The 25680-nt window shown below is 42.7% G+C and overlaps 1 protein-coding gene across 4 annotated transcripts in view; it reads left to right on the top strand.

Annotated features, from left to right (window-relative positions):
* Window positions 1–25680, top strand: part of ARID1B (AT-rich interaction domain 1B) — a 416165-nt gene that overhangs the window by 366366 nt on the left and 24119 nt on the right. For 3 of the 4 annotated variants that reach the window (XM_032650747.1, XM_032650746.1, XM_032650748.1), the window contains 5 exons: window positions 7674–7819; window positions 14579–14688; window positions 15404–15562; window positions 21075–21284; window positions 24448–24652. In XM_032650747.1, the coding sequence (XP_032506638.1) occupies window positions 7674–7819; window positions 14579–14688; window positions 15404–15562; window positions 21075–21284; window positions 24448–24652 (830 nt within the window). The remainder of the gene's footprint in view (window positions 1–7673; window positions 7820–14578; window positions 14689–15403; window positions 15563–21074; window positions 21285–24447; window positions 24653–25680) is intronic. The other variant, XM_032650749.1, reaches the window with a different exon arrangement.

Genomic DNA, 25680 nt, shown 5'->3' with positions numbered 1-25680 from the left:
TTCCTAACGCCCTGCCCTTGAAGGAAGTGCTGATGTCAAAACCTCTGAATGTAGCATCTTCAAAAGGGAGTTTTTTAGTTCATTTTCATAGGATTGCCAGTAAACAGTTCGTAAGAACAGAACAATGGGTTTAACAAACCAAAATCAACTTTGAGGTGAAGAGAACGTCCTTAGTTAGCAATTACCAAAATTCAAGGAGCCAGATAGTTTTTGCACTTTCTTCACTCTCCGACAAGGAAGTGTCTCGCTTCAGAAGCCTAGAGCTCTATTTGTTCTCCTGTGCTTTGAGAGAGAAGGTGAAGATCAGTCAGCTGCTTTAGGAACAACTAAAACGGGTTACCTGCACTGAAGCGAAAAGGAAGTACTGAATCTTGAAATTGCACGACAGGTGCCATTTTAGAGTGAGTGCCAGGAGCAGAGCTGGGAGCAGGTTGGAGCCCTTTGAGGAGTCTGCAGGAAATAGTTAACAGAAAGGGAAACGAGGTTTCTGATGTTACAGGGTTTCAGGAAATTCAGCGTGGAATATGCAGGATTCCTCCGTGCTTGGCGGAAACAGCTTCGCTGAGATGCAGGGGTGAAAATACAGCTCTCTGGAGAAAGGTGGAGACAACCAGAGTGCTTTAGGCGCAGAGAGGCCCAGTGGGCAGCGCCACGTTATATAGGCCCCATGGCAGAGACACGCGTGGGAGAAGCTATGCTCTGAAGAGTCATCTGCAAGTATACACTCACTAAAGACGGTTCTGGAGGATTTGCTAAGAAAGTCATTACTCCCTCCCCTCTATTGAAAGGGACTTTTTCATAGAGACGTTGAATGTTATTACATTCCTCTTTGTCCATGCTTAAAGGAAGAAAGAAAAAAAAACTTAAACGTATCAATTACCAAAGGGCTTGGGGAGTTATTAATTTATAGCTGGGAAGTGACTGATAATTGTTGTTCTAGCTAATTTGTTGCTGTCGTCATACCCACTTCAGCTCTCCTTAAGGGAACAGGCTGCCTCGAAAAGAGGTGATGTTCACACAGGGAGGATCTTAGAAAACAGACCAAGAAGTACTGTAAAGGGCGTTCCTGCCTAAGGAGGAAGGCTGACGGAAAGGACCCGCCCTCCGCTTCCCAGACTTGGGTCTCCAGCCGCCTCCGCGACGTGGCCTCCTGGCCGCTCAGACCCCACGTGTCCAGAGCGCAGCTCACGTCTCTTGCTGGTCTTTCCGCGCAGCAGCGGCCCCTTACCTGCCCCTTGTGCAGCCGGGCAGCCAGGGGACGTCGGGCCACCTTTTCTTACCCCACCATGTCTGACTCATCACCGAGTGCTGCCGGTCTACCTCTGAGGGAGCGCTCAGCTCCCCGTCACTCCCACCCCGGTTCCGCGCACCACCTTCTCTCATCTGGACTCGCGTGACAGCCACACACCTGTTGCCCTGCGTTCGTCCTTCCTGCCTCTGCTGTGTCCTCCCCGCCGCCCCCCAGCCAGAGGACCATGCCTTTGAAATGCACATCCTTTTCTGCCATTTCTCCTGCTTAAACCCCTAGTCTCTGCCAGCTCCTCTTAGGGGACAGGCGAAACCCCAGGGAACCGTCAGCCTCATGTGACCTGGCCCCCGCCCTCTCCCTCTCATCTCTTGAAATCTCTCCTCTCCTCTTCTCTCCTCCTCACCTGATTGAGTCCCTTTCCATCCCTCAGATCTCACCTGAGGAGGGGGTTCAGAGGGGCCAGCATCCCTTCCTCAGGGAACGTGCTCTGACCTCCTCATTATAAGCACCCCCAGTGCGTGCACCTCTCCTTTATCCGCACGGCGTGGTTGCAGTTGGACACTCCCTGCTCTGGTTACTTGACTCGTGTTTGCTTTTGTCTGGGCCTGCCGGTGGGCTCCTTCCTCCCCTTCCCCTCCCACACCCATCAGGCACACATGTCTGTAACTGTCAGCTACACAGAAGGTATTTCTGACTAATTTTGTTGTTATAGCACGCCTTCCTGAGTGAAAGGGGTGCAACAGTTTTTTAAAAAGTAGTGTGTGGGCTGTGCATCTTTCTAGGAATCTACAGATTTTTAAGTCATTGGCACTTGGATTTGTTCTTTGTCTTTGGTTTAAGGATATAAGTGTCACTTTACCTTCACAGGGTTGATTTCTAGCCAAAGCAACTGGCTTGTTGAGATTATAACATTATTTCCCCACTAGAACGGCAGTTGCATTTGCTGTCACAGGTGTACTGATGGATTAGCCACACCGAAAATGGGCTGCAGTTCGGACAGCTTTCACTTCTGTTTTGATTGTGTTGTTTTGGGGGCAAAGCTAGTGATTTTCATTCTTCAGATATTAGATTTTAAATAATCTTGACTGAATGTCCCTCTTGGTACTGCTGTGGAAGAGCTGCTGTGTAACTCAGGTTGAAAGTCTGTTTCACCAATGATCTGGACACGTACGTGCAAATTATTTGTTTATAAACCCGATTATTTGTGTTTATTAAAATAGAGCATCCTCTGTAATGTTGTGTATACGATTGGAGCTCTCCGAGGTTGAACTGCTGGAATCGGGCTTTTCAAAGTTTCAAGCTCCTGGTTCTGATAACTACGGGGCTGAAGTGGGAAAGTACCCCAAGTTTTAGTGTTAGTCTCATTTATTTTGTCAGTAAGCAGTCTTTTCTGGCTTCATAACTTAAACTACATCCATAGTGACAGTCCGTATAGAGAAAGATACATATGTTTGGCAGTCATGCCGTTGTCCAATAAAGCATGCACTGCTTTATCTTCCTTTTGAGCATAATTCAATAATGATATTTTCAGTGCTAGGATTCTTCAGAGTGCAGCTTCTCTCCGTGTGTCTTTGCCACTAGACTTTATATAAAGTGGCTTCACTCACCTGGTGTCTATTTCCAGAGCGTTTCTTCTGTCTGTCCCTACCCTCCTCCAAAGAGCTGTATCAGAAATCCATTCGTTTTCAAAATAAACATTTCACACTTTCCAGTCTATCCCTATTGAGAGAAAGTAGTGGTGATTGCTAAAACAATATGGCCTAAATATTCTTTTAAAGCACGAAAATCATATACAGACTTTATTTTACTTTAAATTTTATCGTAGGTGACTTAAAAACACGATATTTAGAAATGTGTGGTTACTCTGTATTGGATTTCATACTGACATTTTTACCTGCTAAATTCAGACTGTGGTGGGAAGCTGTATTCTCCTTTCTGTTTTCACGGTGAACCATTGGAAATGGTCACTTTAAAATTGGTATTTGCTTCTGGGTTTTTTTCCCCCAAAGCCAGCCCTTTATTGGCAGATTAATGTGTAATGTTTGAGAAATCTCCAAAGTGAATAAAAGGACGAACTATGAGAAACCACTTGTTTTGTGTGTAGACCGAGGAGTGCTAGAGGGAAGGGCGCCTGCCAGCTCCACTTCTGAATCATTCTCGTTGGAATAACCTGCTTTTTGTCATGGAATGACAGATCTTAAACACTTAGGTCTAGTCCCAACTGAAGACCAATTCAAGTGCCTCTGGTTCCTCTGCAAGTCCGCACGTTTACATAGCAACCGCCTACGTCACACCTCGGCACTCCTGAGCCGGGGGAGTCCTGCTGGGCTGTGCCCGGGCCCCCTGGCCCCCGGCCAGCGCAGGGCCGCGTGGTAGTAAGCGCCTTGTGATCTGTGGCACCGCCCAACACGGTCGGTTCCACGGGGCACAGTTCAGTAGCTGCCTCAGCAGCATGACAGCAACAAACCGTTATTTTCCAATGTTTGTCCCCCCTCCCCCCAGACATTATTGGGCATTCATTGCCACAGCCATTGCGGGTTAGGAATCCGTGCCATCAGGAGAGCGGTCATTCGTAACAAAAACCATCCGAGCCCATAGACCCGCTAGAAACAACATCCCAGCAGTTCACAGACCCAAAGATCGAGGTAGGGCACTTTGCTCTTCCAGGTACAACTTACGTTGTACGTCTTGGTAGGGTTTTACGTTGCAAATATTTCCCTCATGTCAGTTTGTATTTTTGCCTGTTTTTGTTTTGTCGCTCTTGTTTCCTTTTGAAAGCAGGAAACTAGTGACTTGTTTCTTTGCTCTCCTAATTCCATTTGGAGCATTCCAAATGTTGCTGTGGTCAGAAAGAGAGCTGGTCGTCGGCGAGCGCTGCCTCTGGAAAGGGACCAGCATCCTCTCAGGCGGCTGTGGTCCTGGTAATGGTAGAGTCGCCCCAACCGAATCGGCTTTGTGTTGTGAGCCCTGGAAGTGCTCTTCTGTCAGCGACACCGCAGTGAGCTGGAGCGCTCGGCCTAGTCAGAGAGGCAGCCATCTGATGTGTCCTTCCAAAAAAACAAATCGTCTCGATTTCCAAAATTCAACAGAGGGCATTGAAAGCTCTTTTTTAGTATCAAGCCCATTTTGCTTGTTCAAAATTACCAATAGTCTTGGCAGTCATTTCCAAAGCAGTAATGAATAGGATTTCTTCTGTGATGATGACAGACTGGCTCTCTCCCCCATTTAGACAGGTGGCCAAGTGCTATGCTCGTGGCCGCACATGCCCTGCTCTCCTGGGAAGGCCCGTTTCCCTCTCAGCTCCTTCCTTGCTTGGATACTACCCAAGAGGCCCGTAGTACCCAGGATAAACTCCCTCCTCAAGGCCGGTGTCCAGGGGGCTGGTCTGTCCACTTCCACTACCTCTCACTGTGTGAGCCCTCCAGGAAGCCCAGAGGAAAGCACCGCTGTGATTTGTCACTTTCTACACCAAAAGAGGAGTATGGTAGACAAAAGGAAGGTGTCTCATCGAGAGTTAGCGTTGTTACAGGGCCCTTAGAGAGGAAGTATACAGCATACTGGGCTGAAAGCAGGCTTGGGGACTTCTCTTTCTGCCACTTACTGTGTGTCTTCAGGCAAGTTATTTAGTCTCTCTGATCCTTATTTTCTTTCTCTGTGAACATAATGCCACCTCCCTTCCTCCAGGAACTTAAAAAATTAAATGTGTAAAGTACCTAGAAATCATGCCACGCATATTTGTAAGTACTTGATAAGTTATTGATGTTATTATCATTATCAGTTCCTCCATGTTCAGATGTAAAAACTGAGGCTAAGAGAGCCAAAGTGACTTTCCCCCTGGATCCCAGTGACAGTGGAAGGTGTCACTAGTGACAGAGTCAAGAGCCCTGGCTTTCCAACCAGACTCTTGAAACCATAGGCATAGTTTAATTGAGGACCGTTGTAACCAGCAACTGACATCCACCACATGGACCTTTAAATCTTTAACTTTTTGTTATTTTAAGTATATTTTTTTAAACCTCTGTTATGTGCACTTTCACCGTCTTACGGTGATTGAGGATGAACTGTGCAGACTTGGGGGAGAAATAGTAGATTAGAGTTGGGCCTTTGAGGTTACTTAATGGAACCATCTGCCTGATGGATTTTATACTCGGATTCTCTTTTTCTGCCTTAGTTATAAACAAGTGTGCTTAAGGAACTGTTCGTTTCATACACACGTTAGTTTCACCACGTGTGAAACTGAATTTGGTGGAAGTTTGAAAAGGGGGCCATCTTTCAAAATGCCTATTCACAATGATAATGTTCTCCATCAATTCATTCATTTAACAAAGACTTTTCAGTAGCTGTGATGTGCTCATTTGTACTTCTCAGGAGGCATATACACCTATAAGAGCCAAAACATGAACATAAATTATTTTAATATATAAAGGAAAATGCAGAAGCTATAAAGCTATAAAAAGCTATATAGGCACAGAGTCTGGAGAAGGCAGAGCTTCCAGGTCGGAGAATAAGGGCGGCCTTCTTGGAGGAGGCTGCCCCTAAAACTGGATCTTGAAGGACAGGTCAAAGCAATCACTGACTTGGAAGTAGTCTCCACAAAGCACAGCCTGTTCCTAAGTTAAGGATGCTCTTCATGTGATTTATCAGCTAAGGAAATTAAGAGGACAGTCCCAACAGGTGCTACTTGTTCTCCTTTGAAACAGTGACACGAATGCTAAATCGTCTTTTTGAATGAAACTCCTCAGAAGAGAACCTAAGATAGTGAAGTCAGTGCCAACAGTCTACATTGCTGATGTTTAAGACCCTAACCATATAGGGGTATGTTCATAGCTGCTGGGCAGCGTGTTATAAGTATTTGATGACGAGGGGTTAATCAGAAGCCATTGGGTGATCTTGGGCTCACCCTAATGAACTGCCGTCTAGTCCCACCAGCATTAGTTATTCGAAGCAGGGGTAGGTGAGCTGCGGTTCAGGGCAGAAGTAAGACTCCCCCCCTCCTAGAGCTTCACTCACAACAGTAGCCTCTCAGACTTCTGGAACATTCTTTCCAAACCATCATAAGTGTTAGTTTGTACAGAACTTCTCTGAATGGTTGGTAAAATATGTAAAAGAAAGAAAAGGCCACTCAGATCTTTGGTACTTTGAATTTTCAGATAGACCATGTTGGAACTTCTTCTACCAAGCAGAAAGTTAAATCCACTGAAAATAGCTACACAAAAAGAATAGTATTTTTTTAATGACTTATGTTAATTTCTCAAAGGATCTCTTAAAATTTTTTTTTTTGTACTATTATGCATTAAGAGCCACCGAATGACAGTTTAATGGAGGTGGAGGGGTTGTAATTACAATTAGTTTGGAACAGATAAACAACGTGTCTGGGGATTTTTACCTCTCCTATCAGCTCTACTCCTAAGAGTAAACGTTAGTCGCCAAAAGTTTGATAAGTTTTTAAATGTATACTATTTACATAAGAAAAGCTTGACGACAACAGTGGAGTCTTTTCAGGATTTTGCCACATTGCCATCATCTTTGTTTTTGCATTGTAATTTTCCTGGGACAATTAAACCTCTTCTCCCCACCTTTCCCTGTCTCATTCCAGCCGTTAGAGACATGACATTATGTGACAGTTGTCTCCTTCAGATCAAAGAATACCCTTTTCCTCTTTGCAAGAGTGAAGAGAAGTTTGTCTTTCCCAGAGCAGAGCGTAGGCACAAAACTAACAAAACTAAGTCACCAGAAAAATGAGTCTGCACGGCAGTGGGGGAGGGGTGCCTGGGAGCCAACTGGGACACGTACAGCCAGTCTAAAAGCTCCCCTTCCCTTCTGTCACAGGAGACGTCCTGCAAAAGAAGTGGAAGTCTGATGTTTACTGTGTAATTTTAATATAGGGAAATTGATGTGTTTTTAACAGTACCTAATCGCAGAATGCTGAAGGGAGCTTTGGAAATGCTTTCTCCAGGATTCATTATATCAGAAAAGTTAGGTCAAAGAAAAAAGTTTTTAAACAACATTTTCACACTGCCCATTCGTTTTTTTGTTTCTCGACTTTTGGCTTTCGATGCAGGGATATTAAGTAGTGTTAACAAAGAGTCAGATCTTTTTAAATGTTAGAAATTAATTTTGCTTGCTTTTGTAATTCCTGTTCCTATTTCAAGTTCCCCCTTTCCTGCTTATACTTCTCTATATAAATTATAACCTGGAACACCAGACATGATTATCTGTGGAACTTACATTGTTTGGAATTTTTACATAGTATATTAAATAATTACTTAGCAGTAGAGTTCAGCCTCTTGGTCCAGGAAATAAATTACTTTAAGGGAGCAACCCCTTGCATAAATGACTGCCATTATGAGAAATGACTGCTGGGGTAAACTGCTGCTGCCGTGCGTGGTCCGGATACGTATGCGTGTGCTTTCTCTTCGTATAGGCAAGGCGGCTTTCCCGGCGTGAATCAGAGCGGACTCATGGCTTCCAGCTCTCCCTACAGCCAGCCCATGAGCAACAGCTCTGGGCTGATGAACACCCAGGCGCCCCCCTACAGCATGACGCCCAATATGGTGAACAGCTCCACAGGTAACCTTGGCAGCTCTGTGCTTCTGAGGGCTGTCCTCCCCCTTCCCTCTTCTCCTCTTAGGCTGGTACCAGTGACAGTATAAAAGCAACTCAAGCAGTCGGATCATTGGGTGAAAAGGGGGAAAATACCACTTCTCTGCTGCTCGGATACTTGCTCCATCTATTAAGACTTGAGGATTACATTACACTTGATGTAAATTGTTTTTATTCATTCTGTGTTTGTGTAATATGTGGACATATTTCAAGTGTCACTGGAGATTGCTTGCAAAGTATATACACTAAGCTCTTTTTGTCTTTGGGCATTATTAGGAGTCTTGGAAGATTCCGTGACAAAGTCTATCTCCATTTGATAGTGGTCGAGATAAACATTTAAAATTCATGTTTCAGAGGAAATGATTGAAGGGCAGGACAAGGGGGTGTTTGAAACAGTTTTTTTTTCATTTAGGAAAACTCACCTTTAAATTTACACATGAAAATAGTTGTTTACTGTCGCTGTTGAGAAATTATACATTTTTAAATGAATTGTTTTAAATTTTTCATGATGTTTAACTTTTTCAGCACACTTTATGATCTCAACAATTGCATTCTTACCAAATCCCATCTGATCAGTGGAGTAAGAGTGTGCTGTCGGTTTGTGGAAATAACAAAAATGTCTAAGACTCTGCAAATGCTCCACGTTCTTAGGCCCCCAAGGTCCCGAACCACCCTTTACAAGCCCCCTATCTAGTGATGCTGAGCACTGCTCTTCACATGAGAAAACGATGCCGTATCTCACCTGACCTGTTAACTTTTTCTGGCACCGACGTTTTGGGTAGGATTCCCTCCTTTAGTTACTACAGAGCTTTGCATAGCCAGCTGTGCGTCCAGCAGTGCTTTATGATGTGTTAGAAAAACACTGTGGAGTCAGAGTCTGGGCTCCCTCTTATTACCTTTTTTCATTTCCTCTGCCTTTCGCCGCCTTTCTGACCTCTCCATCTTTGAAAGACGCCCCAGGAGCTGTTGTTTCTTTGTCAGGAACGACAGTCAGCTAGAGGCTGGGCTTGCATCCCATCTGAGCTTCTAGGGTTGTTGGTTTCTAGGGTCTAATTTAATAGTGCCATTTCCTGATTACTTCTCTTTAAAAGTTTATGGAAGAGGAAAAAATAGATAGTACTGGTGAAAATGAAGCTTTTTAAGTAAATAAATCCAACAGCCCTTCCTGATGTTAAGCAGGCGTTCATCCCAGCAGGTGCATGTTTTTGTTTTTGTTGTTTTAAATTTATTTATTTTGTTTATTTTTGGCTGCATTGGGTCTTTGTTGCTGCGGGCAGGCTTATCCAGCTGCTGCGAGCAGGGGCCACTCCCACCTGCGGCGCGCGGGCTTCTCACTGCAGCGTCCCCCCCATCCCAACCCTGTTGCGGAGCATGGGCTCCAGGCACGCGGGCCCAGCAGTTGTGGCTCACGGGCTCAGCAGTTGTAGCTCGCGGGCTCTAGAATGCAGGCTCAGCAGCTGGGGCGCACAGGCTTAGTTGCTCTGCAGCACGTGGGATCCTCCCAGACCAGGGCTCGAACCCGCGTCCCCGGCATTGGCAGATGGACTCCCAACCGTTGCGCCACCAGGGAAGCCCCGAGGTGCGTGTTTTTACATTTGAAACGAAAGATAAAAAGCTTGCATTACTAGCTAGAAGCTTCCCCTTCCCTTCCCAGCACTGTCCGAGGTAATGGTGTATTGGGGTTATGACATGATGTGTTTTGTCTGACTTGCTGAAATAAAATTACTTCAGAGCATTGAAACTACACAATAAATTTTCACCCACTATTAGCAATACTCATTTTTCCCTTTTTTCCTTTGGACCCCAGAACCACAAACAATAGCCAACAACAAATAGATGCCCTGCCTAAGAAGATGTATGTATTCCCGAGGAATAACCAGTTTAATGGAGATGCACAGAGAGCGTTTCTTTTTATTATCATTATTCAGATAACTCAGCTGTTTGTTACTTCATACAGAGGAAATGTTCAGGGGAAGGCCGTCTATCCTCACCGTCTTTTGTATGGGCTACTAGTAGTATATATATATTTTTTAATTGCATTGTGCATTTTGAAGTATTGAATTTTTAATAATTTACCAAATTTTCCTCTGCCCATTTATGTGATTTGATTCCAGTTTTATTAAGTCAAACGCTACCTGATAGAAAGTAATCATCCAGCATCTCCAAGGAATATTGATGATTTAGCATTTACTGTGTCTCTCTCTGGATAGATACATGTGAATCTGCTATAACTGTGTTACAATCTCTGAGGGAAACAGGAATGACAAAGGAACCCAGACTGTTACAGTGTGACTCCTGATAGGAGTTTTGGTCTGAAGGCATACACTTGACTTTTCTAGAGATGGGCCAGAAATGGCTTGGATCATCACCACCTCAGATTACTCGGTTTGGGCTCATGGAGATAAATTCCCAGTGACAACAGCAAAGCGTTTTCTCCAACAAAGGACACTTTTGGAGAAAGTGCAGATAATACAAATGATGGCCAGTGGGGTTTTATGAACCTCAGTTAGCAGCTTTGTGCAGCCGGCATTCCAGCATCCCCTTTGCTGAGTTCAGACGGTTGTGCTGTAGGCAGTGTGCAGGGCCAAAAACGGTCCTCCTGTGTAGTGACAAATTGTTACAAGCCTCAGTGAGCAAGTAATTATTTAAATGGAGTCAGTGTGACTGTGAAGGTGGCACCTCTTTCTTCACTTCAGATGTGGGGAGAAGTGGGATGGTGAGCAGTGGGGATTGTTTCCCTCTAAAGAAGCTTTTTAAAAATATGTAGTTAGACTAAAAGACTAGAATTATGTATTACTACGGGGAAAATTATAAATTATGTATAACCTTGTTAAATATACCCTTATATAATACTTGTGTTGTTACATTGTACTTAGTTATGTTTCATTTTATAATATCCATTAGTCGTATAATTATCTGCATGTAAACTGTCGCCTTCAAGAAGAAATCTAAATGCTAGAAAACATATCTACTGTCTGTGATTCTAAGTTTGCCTCACCAGAAGTCACTGTACAAAGTATAGGGCATTTCCATCTGAATAACTTACAAATGGTAAATGAGCAGCCACATGGCACTGTGGCCATGCACTGTCCCCTTGGAGGTATGTCAGCATAGGGAAATTTCGGGGGATTCTTTCAAGGCCTTGCTGATCCAGCCAGAGACAAGTGTTTCTCCTGAGCTTTTCTCATACCCTTTGTATGTGTTAAGAGTATTCTTTATATATTTGCCACATATAAAAATAGTCATGACTATCTACAAATGTATACACGTAGGTAGACCCTTTGTGTTTTCAAAAACAAGGAATAAGATATTTTACGGAGTATGGTATGTTATTTACCATGAACAGAAAAGATCTGTTTGTGTGTTTCTGGTCCTGTTTTACCATCTTCTGGGAATGATTTTGCAGCCTGGCAGGGAGACTAAGGAAAGGAAGCTGGGAGAGTAGGAATGGATGTTTAAGGCCCGTTTTACTTGCACCATATGTTCTTTATGTTCTTTTTGAATATATTAAATCCAGGTGGAATAACTGCCTTAGGACCTTGACCTGCACTTACTCCAAGAAGTCATTCTAGCTCTTAAATTCCAATGGTAAAGCCAGAGGCTACTAGTCGAAATGTATTTGCAGTACTCACACAGCACTTTCTGCAGTCAGAAAGTTCTCTCCTGCCCCTTTTTATGTCTGAACTTTACATGCTGGATTACTGATGTCAAGAGGAGGAAGAACAGTGACTTGATTTAACAAATTTAACAAATCCTTATAATATTGGTGGTCTTTCTCTTCTGGGAAAGAAGAAAAAAATAGTGCCCCTGGAGTAACAGTGCCCTGGAAAGCATATGGCTCTCTGCAGTATTCATTGAGAATTCTGGTAAGAAGTCAAAAATAAGCATTTTAACAAAATGAATAGTAAAAGCCACAGTAAGGAAAGACCTTATGATCCATCTAGTAAAATAAAACTTACATCGTAAGTAAAGCTATTACCCTATATTCTATACTTATTTATCTCTCAAAATAATATAGCATTGTAATTTTAAAATTTTATTTGTTTGTTTATTTTTGGCTGCGTTGGGTCTTCGTTGCTGCGCTTGGGCTTTCTCTAGTTGCAGCGAGCAGGGGCTACTCTTCATTGCGGTGCGCGGGCTTCTCATTGCGGTGGCTTCTCTTGTCGTGGAGCACGGGCTCTAGGCGCGCGGGCTTCAGTAGTTGTGGTGCACGGGCTCATAGTTGTCGTGCACGGGCTCTAGAGCGCAGGCTCAGTAGCTGTGGCACACGGGCTTAGTCGCTCCGCAGCATGTGGGATCTTCCCGGACCAGGGCTCCAACCCGTGTCCCCTGCTTTGGCAGGCGGATTCTTAACCACTGCGCCACCAGGGAAGTCCCAGCAATGTAATTTTCGAAATATGTTTGCATCCCCCGAATGCCCATTTTAAAATATATGATAGGAAATGAAGAAGTTTGGGGAATTTCAAACCAATATACATGCTTATATTCATCTAAGTGTGATTTTTAAATCACTGTAAATTGTCATTAATTATCATAATACAATATCGGCCTAGTTCTTTATGCTAAAAAACCCGCCTTTTATGTACATTAACACATTTCATGCATGAAGAAGGAATTAGAAAGAAATTACTATTTTTCAAAAGTAATATTCAGGCATAATCTATTATAAATGCTACCAAACTATCTGTTACAACCTTAGGAGGAGCAGGGCTTAAGCCGTGTGCCCATGGCTTTGCCAGTTTCTCTGAAATTGTGTGGCTGTCGTCCCTTTGAACCCACTCTGGGAATACCTAGCAAGGACATGTGGGCTTTCATAAAGAAGCCCCTCTTTCCACACTCATCCTGCTTTCTTTCCCCATCTCTTCTTCTACAAAGGGGGTTTCTTAATGTATAGATTTATTGGTTCCTATCTCGCTAGACGCAAGGGGTAAAACTGCACGAAAGCAATCCGCTACTTTGCACGAGGCTGTCTTCTTGGTGTAATATCTCTCAGCTGCTTTTTTGAGGTTTCACACGTTCACAAAAATAACAGCATTTTTAGCTGATCCCAATAGATTTTTCTCTGCAGCTGCATCACTTGAAAAAGCTTTTTGTTCCAGTTCTTAAAGTCTAAGTATTGAAAGTAATTTGGAAAAAAAAAAAGGAAAAGAAAAACATCCCAATTATGATTTGTGTGTGTGGTGATGACTTCAAGGGCTGACTGAGCTGCAAATGGGCTTTGAAAAACAAGCCAACGTGCCCATGGAAAATACAGGCATTTCAGAGCGCATCATTGAGTGTGCTGATGTAAACTCACAGGCACGTGCCTGGGTAGGCTTTTTTGGCAGGACCTCTGGTCTCAACCTGCAGTGATGCTAACGATATTAGCAAATTAGCACCACAAAGCTTGCCAGCTAATTCGCCAGAGCCCTGCTCACTCTCTCACTGCTGTAATTAAAACTAATTATTTTCTAAAACATAGTAATACATGAATATGTGCAATAATCATTTTGTAGTGGGCAATCTGTGGAGCCTTTTTTTAAAGCTTTTTTTTTCCCCCCACATCATGCTGCATGTGCACTGCCGTGGTTAGGCCCGCGCGTTGATTTGCAGAATGTAAAATGGGTCCTGTTCATAAAGCCTCAAGGTTTATTTTATTTTGAAATGGGAATGTTTTCGGTTTTTCACTCATTTCCAAGGCTCGTGATTCTCTCCCCTCTCCCTTTTCTCCTTCCACCTCTCCTCACTCTGCCTCCTCACACAGCTGTGTGGTGTGACACTCACAGCCCAGTGCTGTGCAGATGGTTTGCACGGTGGGGTTCTGTAGAAATTCAGCTGTTATTCCCCGGATATCTGCACTGATTCCCTACTGTAGCCTTGTTCTTCCTTTAAAAGGAAATCTAAATCCATATTTTTGACTTGAAAATATCTAGTAGTGTTGGCAATAAATGCGTGTAAATCCGTTGTTCTTTGGTGAACCTTTCATTCTAAAGCCTAAATGAACTTGATTGAATTTCTGAGCCAGGAGCTAAGGAAATGAGTTTTGCCTGGGATCGTAGGGTTGACTTGAGCTGGTGTGGGTGTCTAACCTGGGCATTTGAGCTGAGGCTGAGGACTGATCCATGTGTGCACTGCACCAGAATGAAAGGAAACCAGCCCCATTGCAAAATAATTAGAAATCCTCTCCTTCAAAAATTACTTTTGATTATTGTTTTTGAAGTCATCTGTTACAACCACCTTCCGTTATTGTAGCCTATGCCATATGTAATAGATGCGATTTTCAAATGAAACAATATAAAGTGGTAAATGATTTTAGACTATGGATTATGTGAATTTAGGAAGTTAAGAAAGCAATAAATCCTCTGGTCCACCAGTGAAAATAGACATATCCAGCATTTGAATCCCCCATGAGCAATTTAGACATTGGGCATATTTCTACTTGCACCTACTCTATTAAAGCTGTAATAATTTTGAAAAAATAATATTGATAAACGTTGACTTTCAGTGGCTTAGGTCTTGAGTAAATGATTGCTTCTTTTCCCCCTAAGATAAAAAAGGATTGCCAGAATGTCATGCTACTTAGATTTCAGAAATGAGTATTCTCTGAGTTACAGTTTCTTTTTCCTTTTTTCTTTCCTTCCTTGGAGGGAAATTCGGGTGCCCCATCACTCAGTAGCTTGTGTTAGCGGCAGCACAGCCTGACACATCATGTATAATCCCAAACTCTTTTCTCCTGTTTTCGATTAGCATCTATGGGTCTTGCAGATATGATGTCTCCTGGTGAATCCAAACTGCCCCTGCCTCTCAAAGCAGATGGTAAAGAAGAAGGCACTGCACAGCCGGAGAGCAAGTCGAAGGTATTCCTCTCTCCTCTGCACGCGGTGTGGGGTCTGCTCGCTGCAGCTGCCGTGTGGCTCTCTCCTCACTTTTTTTCATTTGGTCTCTTCTCTTCCGCATGCCTCCATCTTGTGCGAAACGTTTGCAGTCTTCTTTCCCCGCCCCCCTCATGGTGTGGATCTGAAAGTTACTAGTTCTTATGGCATTTAACTCGTGGCTGGGGGAGAGGGGTGGAGGGACAGGACCCACCCAGAGAAATGCTTCGGGGGTGGGGAGAAGGAAGGGATCTTGCCTGGTTGGTACTTGAAGCCATTTTCTCTGCCTTCAGTTTGTAGCTTCCTGTTTTGGCCGCCTTAGCAACAACAACATACTTAATATTTTGCTTTCCTACCTTATTTGATAAATAAGGTGAACAGCTTTTTTTTTTTTTTCCTTTCTTTCTTTCATAAGGGGTAACCCATGCTTAGCATTCCATGTAAGCTTGAAGTAAGCATGGTGGCTCAGTGGTCTTATCCAGCATCCAGCAAACTTACCAAGTTATACTAATTAAGAATGTTGTTTTAATACTTTTATATGTGTGTGGTTTTGTGTGTTTGTTTGTACATGTCTTTATATATATATATATCTATTATATATAAAAATTAGTCTGTTAAACTGGATGTGCTTTTTGTTATTTTAAATAAAGTTTGCCCTACCTTTGTCTTTTTTTTTTTTTTTTTTATTCCTCTACCACAGGATAGCTACAGCTCTCAGGGTATTTCTCAGCCCCCAACCCCCGGCAACCTGCCAGTCCCTTCCCCAATGTCCCCCAGCTCTGCTAGCATCTCCTCATTTCATGGAGATGAAAGTGATAGCATTAGCAGCCCAGGCTGGCCAAAGACTCCATCAAGCCCTGTAAGTGGCTCTGGTTTTTTGTTTTTTTTTGTTTTTTTGGGGTTTTTTGATAATTAATTCTATTTTAATGCTTGCTTATTTATTTGTTTTATAAGACTTTTTCTTCATAATTTATCCATGAAAGGGTTTTCTTTATAGTAGTAACAAAATGAGTAAAGTTTATATGCATCATACATAAGTTGATCGCTGGTAATGAAACCACTGATATAAAGAAGCGTCTCTATACGAAGCATGTGATTGTGTTACTGGGTCCAAACTCCTTCACGCAATGACTTTGTTTAAATGTCTAATCCATTGTGCGCTTATAGAAGATCTTTAAAATGAGTTAACTGTCCATTTACATGGGAACTAATAGCAGCCATGGAGTATATGATAAGTTTGGCCTTTGGCCTAAATCTTTCATCGGCTATTGTGTCTGAAACATCTTATTTCAAAACTGCCTATCTTGAAAATATAAATATTACACTCTGGGCACAGTTTAGCATATCATCAGCCAGGCCTTGTTTCAATCTGCTTGTCAGAAATTAACAGAAAAGTTGTAGAAATGTTAGTGCATGTGAATATTTGGAATGCTACTCTTAGATTAATGTGTGCCTACATTAGAATCAGTTGAGATAGAAAAATTATATCCTGCACAAGCCTGCTCATAATCTTGATATTAAGTGTTGATTTCATATGATATTTTAAAAAACAAAAATGGAAATGTGCATATAAGGGAATTTTTTTAGCCTTAATATTCTTCTGTCTGTAGAGCTAGGCCTTTATTTTCCTACTAAAGGAATTAATTCTGTGCCATTAAAAAAGAAGAAGAATGGCACTGTCGTAACCTTTATTTTACATTCGTATAAGGAATCAAAAGATCTTTAAAAAAAAAAAAAATCTTAACATGCAATTACTTGCCAAGCAGGCTTAATTAATGCGCTAATTTTTGCAAGACAATGTATTGAAGAGCACAGCTCAGGAAAAGCAAGTTGGAGGGAAGAAGACCCTGACTGCAGAATCTGGCAATCTAGTCAAAACCCCAAAGGGAGGCTGCTATTAATTATCCATTCGCTGGTTTAAGCAGATAGAGCTGAAGGTTTGAAGACTTGGTAGTTCCAGTAAATGTTTGTAAAATTCATGTGGAGCTCTAGTATAACCAGCATTTTCCTTTTCAGAGGAAGAGAGGGCAATATTCGCTGTTACCTCCTTTGTAGACATATGTTTCGCTTTTTCAACCACCGAGATGAAATGAAAAATGCTTCTAATATGGATTAAGCAGAACTAATGGAAGAGAGAGTGCAGCTCCTTAATTCTGATATCTTTGTGTTATTTGCTTTGAGTCTCAGAAGGCAGCCAACACTGGGGGGCGGGGGGGGGCGGTCCCATGATCTACTCTGGTGTTTTGTTTTAATCACAGAAAAAGTGTTTTTGAATCAGTGATAACTATCAAGTTAACAGGTAGAACCCCAGCTATAACTTTTCAAAAACATTTGTTTATTGGCTCAGAGGGGAAGATTTCAGAGGTTGAAAATATCTTTAAAACCTTAAGATAATAATTAAGAATAATAACTTATTAAAGACTACTAATAGACCGTATTATATAGGTTTAAAATTTCCATCTTGCTGATTTCTGAATTATAAAGAATGATTGAGATATTTATTTTAAGTTACTAGTCACATTATCTCTATCCAATAAGTCCTGTAGGAAACTATTATCAAAACCCTCCTTTCTACTTAAATATGAGAAAAAAGAAAACTGAATTGTTGATTTCATTAATATTTCTACATACATTATCTCTCCCTGTACCATAGCCATTTTTTGGTTTAAGAATTTACAAGCAAACTTCTGGCTCCAGTCTTAGAACAAGGGAACAGCAGAAGATGTGGTTTGAGGTAGTGGGAGGTGTTAGAGATTGCTCTGTGTTGAAAAAACAGCACCACCCTCTAATGAGATGTTCATTCAAGAAAGGAACTAAAGGAGCTTGTTATGCAGGACCTAAACTTATCTCTGCTATCAAATCACTGCAGATATATATTGAAGAGTATTTAACTTCTCTTTCTGAGATACAACTTGAATTTGTACTTAAAATTGCTCCTAACAGTGTTTCTAATAAAGCCTATCTAATGGCAGGCCTGAAATGGACTAAATAACAGAGATGTTCTATGCTTTGACAGTGTGCCATGGACCAGCGCTGTTTTGTTACAAAACATTATAAAATAAAAATAAACATTTGCACATACACATGCATATACACATATTACCAGGCATATGGTAAAGACTGCTGAAATGTAAATCTGCTTCGAAGACTTGAGGAAAAGTGTACTTATAGACTTAATTAAGTTATATGCGAGGAAAACATTTGTGGCACCACAGTAATGTCTTGCTGTAATGTTTCAGCTATCTCCATTTCTTTTTCTTGCCTCCACGACTGTTTCATGCAGTAGGATACAATTTTTACAACACCAGAGCAGTATGAGGTGGTGCTAGTGGCCCGAAAAAGTTAACCAGCGTTCTTCGGGGCTAGTTTTCTTGCCCATTGTTCAATGGGTAGAGTGTGAATGACGTATATTCAAAGGTCACATCATAATTAATGTCTCTGAACAAAAAAAAGTATGTTTTGAGCCTGATCAGGGATAAAGTGTATAGTCTTTATTTCCTAGGGCTTTTGTTTCTCTTAATGTCCTTTTCCTCTGTTTGGGCACCCAAATACTAACTTTGGGAATGGGCCAGTGTGCAGCCCAGGAAGCTGGGAATGGAGATGGTACTTGCCCACCAGTCCCTTCTCAGCTCTCAGTCTTATTAGATTGTGTGTCCACATTCACTTAGCACTTCACTCACCGAAAACCTGTTTATAGAATATTTTAATCGGCTGTTAATTCTTACTTGGATGGTGCTAGACTTTTCAGACCTTTCCTGTCCATTTGAGTATTCACTCAGCAAATCATGTACTGAGTACCTTCAGTGTGCTGTCACTGTTGGTGATTCAAGATCAACCCAGTTCCTGCCTTGTGGGACTTAAAGTCTAGTCAGGAGAGTGGAGGGCAGACAGCTAATCCCACGCGAAACATAGGCCTCTGTGCACTGTGAGGCCAGGTGCCACCAAGGACAATAAAGCTTGCGATGGTGATTCAGACCAGGGAGCCGGCATCGGGGGAGGCCTCTTCTAGGACCTAACATAAAACTGAGGCTTGACCATTCTCTTTGCACACAGATGCATTTTTTTACATTATGGCACCATAAAATGCATTTTTGAAGATCTAAAAACTATGAAAAGTAAAACAATTCTATTAAAAACTGTTATCTTCATTAAGGTTTTCTAATTTTATGAGAACAAATTGAGATATGTAGAAGTTAATTAAACTTAAGTTCACTTAACAAAGAAAGGTAAGAAAAGTTAAAATATGGATAGTCAAACTAAGTAAATCATTACTTTAGGCCGGTTTCAGGTGACGAGAATCCCCTTCTTTCATAGATAGGAACAAACACTTCACAGTCTCACTGCTTGGGCCACGATTAACTTTCTCCTGGAGCCCTTCCACGGTTTGGGTTTAGAGAGGACCTGGCCGGGAACAGCAGCTGGATCTTTTTACTCGGGATGTTGGCGGAGCACCTAGAGTGACTGTAAACTGAAACGACTGATTTTATATCTCTTCTTTTTAAATGGAATCTCAGGCTTTTCCTCTCAGTTCTTCACAGATGAAATGCAAGGGGGAGGTTCATGGTGGTGGTTTTAATTGATTTTAGGTGATAATGGTTTTTTCCTCTGGTTCTTCTTTCAAATTTTTATTTTTTTAAAAAAAGGTTGGGTCCATTGTTTTCAGTGTACCTCCCGATAAAGACAAAGTTTCAAAACTATGATTTGGAAACCTCTGTTCATAACTACCTCATTAATGATGACGAAGTTTCTGAAACGTTCCCAGTATGAGAACGCAGTGTAAAATGTGTTAGAACAGTTTCTTTTCCGAGTCAGATATTCCTTGGGTGTGAGAATATGGTAAATAAATTTTGAAAGCTTATTTGGTTATGGAGTATGTTCCATGATCTGGTATGTACATGAGTTTATAGACATATATAGGAACATGTATACATACTTTAAGTTCTTATCTAAAGTAACTTTCTTTAGCTTCAGCGTCAAATTCTAAAAGATCACATTATTTTTTTTATCCTACCACTCTACTTTCTTTATTTACATCAACTGTATTACCCAGTTTTATATATTTTACGTAAAGATTTTATGCTTCAATAATTCTAAAGCTGAAGGCTTAAAATTTTAGCCAGAACAGCTTGAGAAAATTACATGTTAATTGGAGGGACCTCTGCCACTCACCAGCGTGATTAGTTTCATTCTCAAGCATCCTTTCTCAGGCCCTACCACCACCACTGCCCCCATTTCAGCAGTATGTTTAAAATTATCTTGAGCTAAATATAGTGGGAAAGAGTTAAGAAAAACTCCATCTAAAATAAGAGCTATACACTGCAAATGACAACCTAGTAAATAAACATGACTAAATGAAGTATATTATTATTCCAAGGAAATCTTTGTCAAGACTTTACAAGTGGTTTTGCACGATGATCCCGGAGTTGCAGATATTACAAGTGCACAAATAGCGTTACAAATACAGAGACATAAAAGAAAGGAAAAATACACAGTTGGGCTCTTTATGAAACAGCAACTTTTGACATTTTAGAATCAAATACATAGTTAGAAAAATAAAAGACCAAGAATCAGAGCATCAGTATAAACCAAGTGGGCACATGAAAGTAGACGTGTGTATTTATCCATAGATATGCTGGGAGTATGAAATAGCACATGTCTTTGTGATTAACACGTGGCTGCTTAAGAAATGTATTAAACTATCTAAACAGCCCCTTGACCTTGGCAGAGAAGCTCAAGGAATCTTTAGTCGGGAAAGCAGGTGGTTACGAGCGAACGCCAGAGCTTCAGCTGGTCACTAGTCTACAAAGAGCCCACACACCACTGGGTCCTGTGACGTGTGACCTACCTTATATTTTTCAGCAAGTACCACGTGTTTGCTCTTTCTCCATATGATTTAGTTTTAATGAAGACACACGTCGGCCATCCACATTTTGACAAGGAAATGTAGGAGTCCATGTAGTTTTCTAGGGCTCTGTAACATTACGTGTGAAATGTTAAATTCACTGTGATCGTTCAATGAGCTAGCACCCTTTTGTTTTTAAACATGACGCGAGGCGTCATCGGAATCTTGCCTTCTGGGATTCAACGCTTATATCGATAAAGTAAAAGAAAGTTTTTGTTCCTTTTTGTTTTTCAAGTATATAAAAGGGGGAGTTTGGGCCCTTTATTTAAAGTCAAAGTAAATTCTTAATTAAGACAATGTATACTTTGTGCCTGAACTAGTAGCCTTCATTCCTAATTGTTGTGTGATAGCAGTAGTTTTAAAATTTCTTCTCTTCTTGTATTTGGTAGCTCATTACTTTTTTCTCACCTTCTTCCCTTTCCCTCTGCCCACCCATGCCCCATCTCCAAATGCTCCTTCTGGACTCTAGAAGTCCAGCTCATCCACCACCACTGGCGAAAAGATCACAAAGGTGTATGAATTGGGGAATGAGCCAGAGAGAAAGCTGTGGGTAGACCGATACCTCACCTTCATGGAGGAGAGAGGCTCCCCGGTCTCAAGTCTGCCTGCGGTGGGCAAGAAGCCCTTGGACCTGTTCCGACTCTATGTCTGCGTTAAAGAGATTGGAGGTTTGGCACAGGTGAGAATGAATGAATGAATGAGGAGATGCTATAGATAAGCTCTTACAGCAGCTTTCTTTGAATATACAGACTCGAATTTTTTTCTCGCAAAGAAAAAGCCAAGCCCCTGGGAAGGTCACCTTTACTGGGATCCGTGTTCGTGTGCTGCAGGGGGAGAGTGCCGGGGCCAGGGACCTGGATCCGCTGCACACTTGCAGAGTGACCTCAGTCATTTATATGGATCTCAGTCCTCATCTGTAAGATGAGACATTTGGGCTAGATTTTGCTTTCAGGTCCCTGACAACTCCAGAATTCTACTGAATCTGTCAGAATTTCATAGTAAATAAAAATGTTTTGCAAATGACTAAGTTGTCTAGGTTAGATATAAATCAAAAATTCACTGTTTCCCTCTATCCAGAGCAATTTAGCAAGAAAACTAAGTCATCCTTCTAAGACCACGTCCACTATCACTGGGCGACAAGAAGAGCGGTGCTGCCCCTTTCTCACAGGGCTGGGACTGGCATGGGCAGAAGTGGCGCCCGGAGCGCGGAACTCCAGGAGGCACTCGTTTTGGGGTTCTGCAGATGCCTCCCCTGCAATTCCCCTTTCAGTTTTGTACCCTAGAGGCCACACTTTCCTCACCAGTCTCAGCCCAGTTTTTAGCATTGGGTCTGGTTTGTGTATCCATGTCCCGAAGTAGAATGGGGGCAAGTGTCCTAAGGGGTGAGTGCCCACTGCGTCCTGGGCACTGTGCTTTTTCTTGTCACTTTTTTTCTCAATACCCGTGAAATGCAAGGTCATCAGCCCTGAAGAAGAGATGTAACAAGATGAAGTACAGTTGTCCCTTGGGATCCATGGGGGATTGGTTCCAGGACCCCGACGAATACCAAAATCCTCAGAGCTCGAGTCCCTTATTTATATAACCTACACACAACCTCCCGTATACTTTAAATCATCTCTAGATTACTTACAATATCCAATAAAATGTAATGCTGCCTAAATATTTGCTGGTACAAATGCAAGTTTTGATTTTTGGAACTTTCTGGAATTTTTTTTTTTTTTTTGATACTTTGAATCTGAAGTTGGCTGAATTCACAAATGCATCACCCAGGGACACGGAAGGCCGACTGTACAGTGTTGTGGCCCAGGGATTCTCAGGCTAGGTGGTGAGGCCAGGTCTGTCTGGTTGCAAAACGCAAGCCCTTATTTCTGCCCGTAGTTCTCAGACCTCGCTGTTCATTAGCATCACCTGGGAGAATTTAAAACCTGTCAATACCTGGGCTCCCACCCAGGTCAATGAAAGTAGCTGCTCGGGCCTCAGGTGGTGCGGGGCCTCGCTATCCAAAGGCAGGTCATGTAATCCACAGGTATCACCGAGGGCCCACCCTGGTCTCGGTGCCACACAGCTCTTGGGGATGCAGGAGAGGCCTTTGTTCTCAGCCCTCCCTGAGGTGCCTCCTCCCACCCGAGACCTGAGGCCTACAACTGAAGCAATCAGAGCTTGACTCCAGACTGCCTGATCAGATGGTAAATCATAGGATGCAGACCAGGTGTGAGTGGTGGTCAGCGAAGGGAGAGGTCAGGATACACACCTCTCTCTTGCGCTTAAACCCTCTGACCTTTCCCCTCTGTACCTGGACACCCCTGACCTTTCCCCTCTGAGCATAGACCCCCCCAACCTTTCCTCTCTAGACACCCCTGACATTTCTCCTATGGGCATAGACTCCCCTGACCATTCTTTCTTTACACCTAGACCCCCTGACAGATTTTTTTAGAATCCCCAGGACGCTAAACAATCGGGTGTCACCCATCGCAGCAGCGTAGGGATTGTCTGGACACCTCACTCTGTCAGTAGTGTGTATTCCCATGTTGGGTCTGTGAGCAGGACTCTGCTGGCTTAGCTAATGAAGCTGCTTGAACGTAGCAGTGATTCACGGTGGTGGTGATGAGCTCCTTGGCAGCATTGTTGCTCACACCCTGTCTCGCGCTCTACCTGGTGGCCATCAGATGTGGTTGGAATAGGTGCTGCAGCCACAGGTAGATCAGCTCATTCAGGGTATATCAGGCAGCGCTCTGCTTACTGTTTGGGAAGCAATTGCAAGCCTGCTTGTTGCAGCCTGGTGTTAAGTAACAAAAATGGCATTAAGCATTCCCAGGAGTATTCCGTGGTTTACCATGCACCATTTAGTACCAAGTAAATGGACATAAAGAGCTTTGTGAGAAAGTTTGAATCCGAAAATTGAACATTTCATTAAAACTCACTGTCCCCTTAACCTATGCTACTTAACACAGGAAACGTCTAAAGGCAAAATATTCCCCAAGTATTTGCAGGCCTTCACGTGTCCTTCGTGTTTCAGTGTCATGTAACTGTGTTCCCATGTGGGAATCAAAAGGTTAAAGCAATTCCTCAAATCCTTTTGTAACATTTGAGGATTTCCTTCCTTTTTTCTCTTCTCTTTTTGCAGCTGTGTTCCCTCCATCCGAAGTGTGACTGGGAACCCTGGGTAGTCCTGTGCACCCCTTCCCAAGCCCACAGGTGCTACCATGTCAGCGACCTGGTGCCTCCACAGCTCAGACAGGGCTGATGGCTTCGGCCGGGCTTTTAAGTTGGGGTCATTTGGTTGGGGCCTTATTCACCCAACACCACAAGAAAGCCTCGTGAGAGGCTGGGCGCGGACCAAAATTATAGGCTCATCTTTCCGGAAGCTTGCGGCTGTTGGAAGAAGATACTGTTTTTCATATTAAGGCTCAAACACTTAACTTGCAAAATAGTTCTGTTATTGCTTCTTATGTTAGTTTTTTAGACACCCTTCTTTTTTTTTAAAGATAAGAGGCGGTATGGGGATGAGTGTGAGTGAGAGTGTACATTTGCTCAGAGATAAATTGCTGGGCCCGGACAGCACCAGCTCTGGAAGAGTGTGAGGCATTAGAAGATGCACCAGGCAGAAGAATCTCCACGAGCAATGCTTTTTATGTAGCTATCAGCAGGTTCCTTAATGGTTTTATAACTGTAAATGCTGTCTATGCACTACTGAGTGGGAATAACGGGCATTAGTTAAAAGAGGCAAGTGAAGAACAAAAAAAGTAAAATAGGACATTAAGTGCTTTTCTTTTGTCTCCTGGCTTTAAACAAGCCACTTTGCTGCAAACCAATGATCCTGCCTTTTTTTTTTTTTTTGCCAGGTTAATAAAAACAAGAAGTGGCGTGAGCTGGCAACCAACCTAAATGTTGGCACTTCAAGCAGTGCAGCGAGCTCCCTGAAAAAGCAGTATATTCAGTACCTGTTTGCCTTTGAGTGCAAGACTGAGCGAGGGGAGGAGCCCCCGCCGGAAGTCTTCAGCACGGGAGACACCAAGAAGCAGCCCAAGCTCCAGCCGCCCTCTCCTGGTAAGTGGTGGTGCTGCAGCTGTAGCGGCGGGCGAGCCGGGGACCCCGCCCCCGTGGAGCCCCTCCCAGGCTCTAAGAAGGCCGCTCAGAGTAAAGCAAGCAGAGCAAACTGGGATCTTAGAGAGCCAGGGGTGTTCTCTTCTGCCTTGTCTATTTAATTAGACCCCGTTGGCAGTGCTTAAGGGGAGAAAGAATAAAATTTGGCGTATCGTCATTTCTGGTCAGCACTTTGAAGACACGGTTCTTCTGCTTTACCTTTTTCAGTCAAAGTAGACTTCGGAATTCTGAGTTTTATACCTTTATTCCTTATACAATTATTTTAAAATATTCCATCTAACCGTCAAAATAAGTCTCCCCAGTAACCTGTGCTGATACTGGAAACGCCGCTCTGCAGATTTAACAGTCAGCTTCTACCAGCTCTGCCTCTGTCAGAGACACTCCGATTTGTACGTTGACAAAATGGAATTTGGACTTAGTTTTTAATGTTCCCTGCCAAGCAAGTTTCTGCTTGTAGGGAATTCAGCGAACTGTCATGATAAAGGTCTATATGGCCCTATTTCTGAGAAAGAGTAGTCCAGTTAACTTTGACCCCAAGGTCAGGAATCTTAAAATACCGCTTAGGAATAATGGTGATTCACTTAAATTCTCATAAGCAAAATCATATTGATGATACCTGCCTTCTCTCCTATCTCTTCACTCAGCTGTTGGAGACCCTGCCGTTCTTCCAGCTCTCCCGCTAGCTTTTGTTCTGCCTGTTAGTGTTTCAAATCTGATATTACTGAATCATTATATTCTGATAAATACGATATTAGAGATGGGAAGAAACTTGCATCATCCTTCGTTCTGGGTGGTGACCTCACTCAAGTTAAATTTGATCATTCTGTTGTCTGTTTCTGGCCGTGTCCAAGCCCTGGGGTGGTCCACGCTTAGTCACACTGTCCTGCACACAAGATGGGGCTGACTGTACCTGCCACTTCCCCCAGCAGAGGCTTGCTCTGCAGTCAAGTGATCATAGCTCATTGCCAGTA

Source organism: Phocoena sinus, chromosome 12 (genome assembly GCF_008692025.1).
Source record: "Phocoena sinus isolate mPhoSin1 chromosome 12, mPhoSin1.pri, whole genome shotgun sequence".
Lineage (NCBI taxonomy): Eukaryota > Metazoa > Chordata > Mammalia > Artiodactyla > Phocoenidae > Phocoena > Phocoena sinus.
The sequence above is the reverse complement of the archived record's forward strand: the minus strand, read 5'-3'. Positions and strand labels throughout refer to the sequence as shown.